The sequence below is a fragment of the Ichthyophthirius multifiliis genome (assembly GCF_000220395.1).
Source record: "Ichthyophthirius multifiliis unplaced genomic scaffold scaff_1120509251021, whole genome shotgun sequence".
In the NCBI taxonomy this organism is placed as follows: Eukaryota; Ciliophora; class Oligohymenophorea; order Hymenostomatida; genus Ichthyophthirius; species Ichthyophthirius multifiliis.
Genome location: NW_004086277.1, coordinates 9,929 through 15,448, shown reverse-complemented (window position 1 = coordinate 15,448; position 5,520 = coordinate 9,929). Strand labels below are relative to the sequence as shown.

At 19.7% G+C, this 5,520-nt stretch overlaps 2 protein-coding genes across 2 annotated transcripts, besides 9 other annotated features; both read left to right on the top strand. All coding sequences in view use genetic code 6, as the record gives it.

Moving 5' to 3' along the window:
- Positions 1-1,264: 1,264 nt before the first annotated feature.
- On the top strand, positions 1,265-3,701 carry IMG5_130210 (protein phosphatase 2 catalytic alpha isoform, putative; the record flags this gene model as incomplete). Its single annotated transcript, XM_004032047.1, has 8 exons — positions 1,265-1,278; positions 1,382-1,876; positions 1,927-2,020; positions 2,077-2,181; positions 2,240-2,357; positions 2,709-3,325; positions 3,349-3,442; positions 3,490-3,701. 8 exons carry the CDS (start codon positions 1,265-1,267, stop codon positions 3,699-3,701), a joined length of 1,749 nt encoding a protein of 582 aa, XP_004032095.1.
- Positions 1,290-1,356: a microsatellite.
- Positions 1,314-1,349: a microsatellite.
- Positions 2,365-2,393: a microsatellite.
- Positions 3,702-3,910: 209 nt separating the features above from the next.
- IMG5_130200 (replication factor C, activator 1, putative) lies at positions 3,911-5,076 on the top strand (the record flags this gene model as incomplete). The annotated part of the gene is made up of 2 exons (XM_004032046.1): positions 3,911-4,549; positions 4,594-5,076. 2 exons carry the CDS (start codon positions 3,911-3,913, stop codon positions 5,020-5,022), a joined length of 1,068 nt encoding a protein of 355 aa, XP_004032094.1. The 3' UTR covers positions 5,023-5,076.
- A 153-nt stretch (positions 5,077-5,229) lies between these two features.
- Positions 5,230-5,273: a microsatellite.
- Positions 5,230-5,288: a microsatellite.
- A 113-nt stretch (positions 5,289-5,401) lies between these two features.
- Positions 5,402-5,434: a microsatellite.
- Positions 5,435-5,459: 25 nt separating this feature from the next.
- Positions 5,460-5,520: part of a microsatellite that runs on past the window's edge.
- Positions 5,506-5,520: part of a microsatellite that runs on past the window's edge.
- Positions 5,506-5,520: part of a microsatellite that runs on past the window's edge.

Genomic DNA, 5,520 nt, shown 5'->3' with positions numbered 1-5,520 from the left:
TTTTAAGCAAAAGTAAAAAATCAATAAAAAAATAAATTTATAAAAAATAAAGAAAATACTTAAGAAGAAATAAAACTTCCAGAATTAACCATTTCAAATATATAATATGAAAAACAATATTAATAAATATTAAATAATATACATTAATATTAAGATCCATTATAAATAAAAAAACTAAAGTAAAATAAAAATGCATAAACATATAATTAATTTTCCAAAAATAAATAAATAAAAATAATAGTGAAATAGAAATAAAAATATTAAATCAATCCATAATAAATTTAATAATTGATTGGTAAAAATAATCCCTTTAAAATCAAAAAATATATAATCGAGAAACATTATTATAAGGTCTTATATCTTTATTAATGAATATAGAAAACGGAAAAATAAGAATGAAAATATTTACAACTTGTTTATAAGCTTTTGCTTAAATAGGATATTAATAAATAGCATAATCTTAATAATGTCAGGAAAAAAAAGATGATTATTTATAAATAATAATTATTGTATATAGGGAAGTATTGAATATATGTAAAGATATAAAAAGTGAAGAAATATAAAATAAAGAAGAGATGTTTTAAAATCTAATAAATAATATATATAGTTTAAATAAAGTTTTAAATTAATTATAATTTAATGAAAATCTAATAGATATATTATATTTGAATATTTAAATTTTAAAAAACTTTGCGAATTTCGAAGAAATAAGGCTTAATTTTTTCCAAGAAAAAACTTTAAAATAATAATAAATTTAATGCACTTTTTTGAATGTGAAATTAATGAAAAAATTCTTTCCTTATATACATAAATTACGGCTTTATTAAGAAATTTAGCAATCGAAATTATGTGCGCGAAGTATTTTTTGGATCAAAATGTAATAGAAAAATTATGCCTTTCAATAGAAAAATATTCATCTTAATCTAATGATTTAATGTTAAATACAGTAAGAATTTTATCAAAAATTTCTTTAAATAAAGATTGTTCTTTCAAAATATTTGAAAATAAAAATTGCATTTAAAAAATGTGCACTTTCTTTAAAATATATAAAAAAAACATTTTTATTATCATAAGAGTTGCATTTATATTTGCAAATATTACTACTTATAATGAAACTATAAGAAATCTTATCTATTTCGAATATTCAGCTTTTAAAGATATTTACAATTGCCTAGATTTTTATGTATAAAGAGAATTAAATATATAAAAAAATGAACCTATTATAGATAAATTAAGTGTTTCAACATAAGCTTGGGATTTTAAAATGATGCAAAATGAGTATTATATTAAAATATAATTAAATATTTAAATAAATATATTTATATATATATATAAATATATATATATATTTTATATTTAAACTATTTATATAAATTTATAGGACTGATTCTAAAGCTTTAATGAAATTATTTCGATTAATAGCTAATTTATTGACTGTGCAAGATATAGGAAACGATTTATGTTCAAAAAAAACAATGTATTACTAAGATTTATTAAAAAAGTCAAAACTTGTTTTGTAGAAATATAATAACTTTAGTTAAAATAAAGAAATGATTGAATGTGTTTTATGTTGTTTGGCTAATGTGACTTTTTATGATAAATTAGTTATTGTTTAGAATGATTTTGAGTTTAAGAATTTAAAAAACGATATTTTGGCTATTATTTCTGGGTTTATAATGTAAACAGAATAAGAAGATATTTGTTGCGAAGCTTTGAGAATTTTAAGTAATTTAAGTAGATGTAAAGAATTAATCAAATAAATTATTAAATATAAAATTATTGATGCTTTGGTTATTTTACTTGAATCAAATTAGAAAGAAATTGTATATTATGCTATTGGAAGTTTAATTAATTTAACCAATAATGATGATATAAAGTTAATTTTAATAATTTTTTTATATAATTAATACATAAATATTAATTTAGGAGATAAATGGATAATTAAGTTATGGAAAGCCTTTTGTAAATTGTCTAAGATTGTAATATAGATGATAATGATTTAATTTCTGTGTCTTTAAAGGTATATATATATTATTTTATTTATATATATATATATTTATGTTTCTTTTATTTTAGTGTATAGGAAACATAATGGAAAACAATAATAAACTTTAGTAAGATTTTACTTAAAGAATCGAAAATATTCTAATGTAATATGGGGAATAATGTGATACTGCTATCGTATATATAAATAATATTAATTTTGTTTTGTTATATTTTTTTTTTTCTTTTTTTCAAGTCGAAATCATATAGATAAGAAGAAACTAATGAAATTACATAAGTTTTTGAATTGAGAAATTTAATTAATTAGATACTTAATAATATGCCTGAGGAGATGTATATTTGTTTAGTTCCAAGTAATAGATTTTTAATTAATTTTTAATTAATTTTTATTTTTAAGATTGTGGAAGAAAATTCAAAGATAATCAAGAACTTACTAAACATGTATAAAGGAGACATAAAATTTGAGATATTTCAACTTTTTTTATTTATAAAAAAGAGAAAAATTAAAAATATATAAATACTCTTCGATTTTTAAAAATAAAAAAAATAAAATATTTTTTAAAAAAATAAATTGTAAATTATAAATTTAAACATTAATAAAAATAATTATTTTTATTTATTTTTAAAATATTATATATAATTTAATTTTTATTTTTTTATATATAAAAAAAATATATATATATATATTAAATTTATAAAAAAAGAAAACATGAGCAAATTAAACAATCAAGAAATTCAAAATTTAGATTTATACATCGACCAACTTTACGAAGGCAAACAAATAGGCGAGTAAGAAGTAAAATTTTTATGTGAAAAAGCCCAAGAAATCCTCCGTTTAGAATCCAATGTACAACCAGTAAAAAGTCCAATTACAATATGCGGTGATATACATGGATAATTTCACGATTTAATGGAATTATTTAAGATAGGAGGTAAAATTCCTGACACAAACTACCTTTTTTTAGGCGATTATGTAGATAGAGGTTATTATTCAGTCGAATGTGTATCTTTATTAACCGCTTTAAAAGTAAGATATAAAGATAGAATTACTCTCTTGAGAGGAAATCATGAATCAAGATAAATTACTTAAGTATATGGGTTTTATGATGAATGCTTAAGAAAATACGGAAATGCGAATGTTTGGAAATACTTCACTGATCTCTTTGATTTTTTACCATTAACAGCATTAGTTGAAGGGCAAATTTTCGGATTGCATGGAGGACTATCTCCTAATATAAAATCTTTAGATGAAATTCGATAATTAGATAGAGTTTAGGAAATTCCACATGAAGGCATTTTTTTATAAAATAAATATATATAAGTATTTATAATTAATATATATAGGACCTATGTGTGATCTTTTATGGAGTGATCCTGATAGTAGAAGTGGGTTTAATTAAAGTCCTAGGGGAGCAGGATTTACTTTTGGATAAGATATGTCAGAATAATATATTTTATTTAATAATATTTAGTTCATTTATAGAGCACATTAACTTGTTATGGAAGGCTATGAATAAACTCATGATAAGAAAGTTGTAACTCTTTTTTCAGCACCGAATTATTGCTATAGATGTGGAAATTAGGCAGCTATAATTGAAGTTGATGAAAATATGAATATGACTTATTTATAATTTGATCCAGCTCCTAGAAGAGGGGAAGTACATATAACTAAGAAAACACCAGATTATTTTTTATGAATGTGTCTTTTTTTTTATATATATATATAATATGTATTATTTATATTATATTTTTTTTTAAAAAAAATTTAAAACCATTTACATATAATTTATTTAATTTAAAAAAAAAATATATATATATTTTTTAGTACTTAAAACCGCGCTAAAAATATAATAAAAAAAAAAACTAAACATAAATAACTAAAAGAAAAAAAAAAAGAAAGCATATTATGGATAAACTCTGGGTAGACCAATATCGTCCTAAATAATTATCATAGCTTGACTATCACGAAAAATTAACGGAAACTTTAAAAAGTTTAGCACATTCCGAAGATTTTCCCCACCTATTATTTTACGGTCCAAATGGTGCAGGGAAAAAGACCCGTATAATGTCATTTTTACATGAAGTATATGGTAATGGAGTGCATAAAATAAAAGCAGAAGAGCGAGAATTTAAAGTAAGCTCAACATCGAGCGCAACATGTGAAATAAACATAATATATTCAAACTACCATATAGATGTCACACCGGCAGATGCTGAAGTATATGATAGAGTAATAATACAAAAATTAATAAAAGAAGTGGCTTCGACACATTAATTAGACCCTACTAGTTAAAAAAGCTTTAAAGTTGTAATTTTAAATGAAGTAGATAGATTAACTTTAGAAGCATAGGCCTCTTTGAGAAGGACTATGGAAAAATATGTAAATAGATGTAGACTCATTTTATGTTGTGAAAATATTGGAAGGGTCATTTAACCTTTGAGAAGTAGGTGTTTACTTATTAGAGTACCTGCACCTGATGAAGGGGATATTATAAAAGTTGTTAAAAAAATTTAAAATCAAGAAAATTTACCAAATATTAGTGAAGTATTTTTTTTATTTTTTATTTTAATTTTTTTATTATTTTAAAGGAAATTTGTAGGAAGATGGGAGATGGGTTTGGAAGAAATTTAAGAGATATTATTTTAAATTTGTAAATGTAAAAATTAAATAAAAGCGCGTTTGATGGAGGGTCTGTGAAAAGTGAATGGAAAAAAGAAATTGGAAAAATCGCATAAGGGATTAAAGATTAATAATCACCTTTTAAATTAAAGGAGATTAGAGGATAGTTTTATGATTTGTTAGTTAATTGTATACCTGGAGATGTTATTATTAAGTAACTTATGTAAGAACTTATTGGGATAGTTAATAATAATTTTATTTAGTAGGAGTTTATTTATTGGGCAGCTTATCATGAAAATTAAATGAATAAAGGATCGAAAACTATTTTTCATTTAGAAGCTTTTGTAGCTTAATGCATGTTGGTTTATAAAAAATATATTACTTAGAATAAAAATTGATAGTTTATATTTTTAAAATGTTAATAATATATATGTATATATATATTATTATATTATAAATTTTATAAAAAAATTATTAAAAAATATAATTTATATAATTAATTAATTTATAAATAAATAAATATAATAAAATTATTTTTAATGCTTGTATATATTTAATATTAGACATATAAAAAAAAAAATTCTTAGTAAAATAAAATGAGGATATATTTTTAATAAAATTATTTTTATAAAATTATTACTTTATAAAAATAAATATTTTTAAATAATTTATAAATTAATTTTTATTATTTATAAAAAAAATACATGTTTATAAAATCTTAAATAAAATAAATAAATTATCATAATAAATATTATTATATATTTTTTTAAAAAAAAAATATTTATATATTTATATATTTATATATATTATTAACTATATTAAAAAATATATGTGTTTAAATAATTTAAAAATAATAATTAAAAAGATATAAATATTTATTAATAAAAACTAAAAAA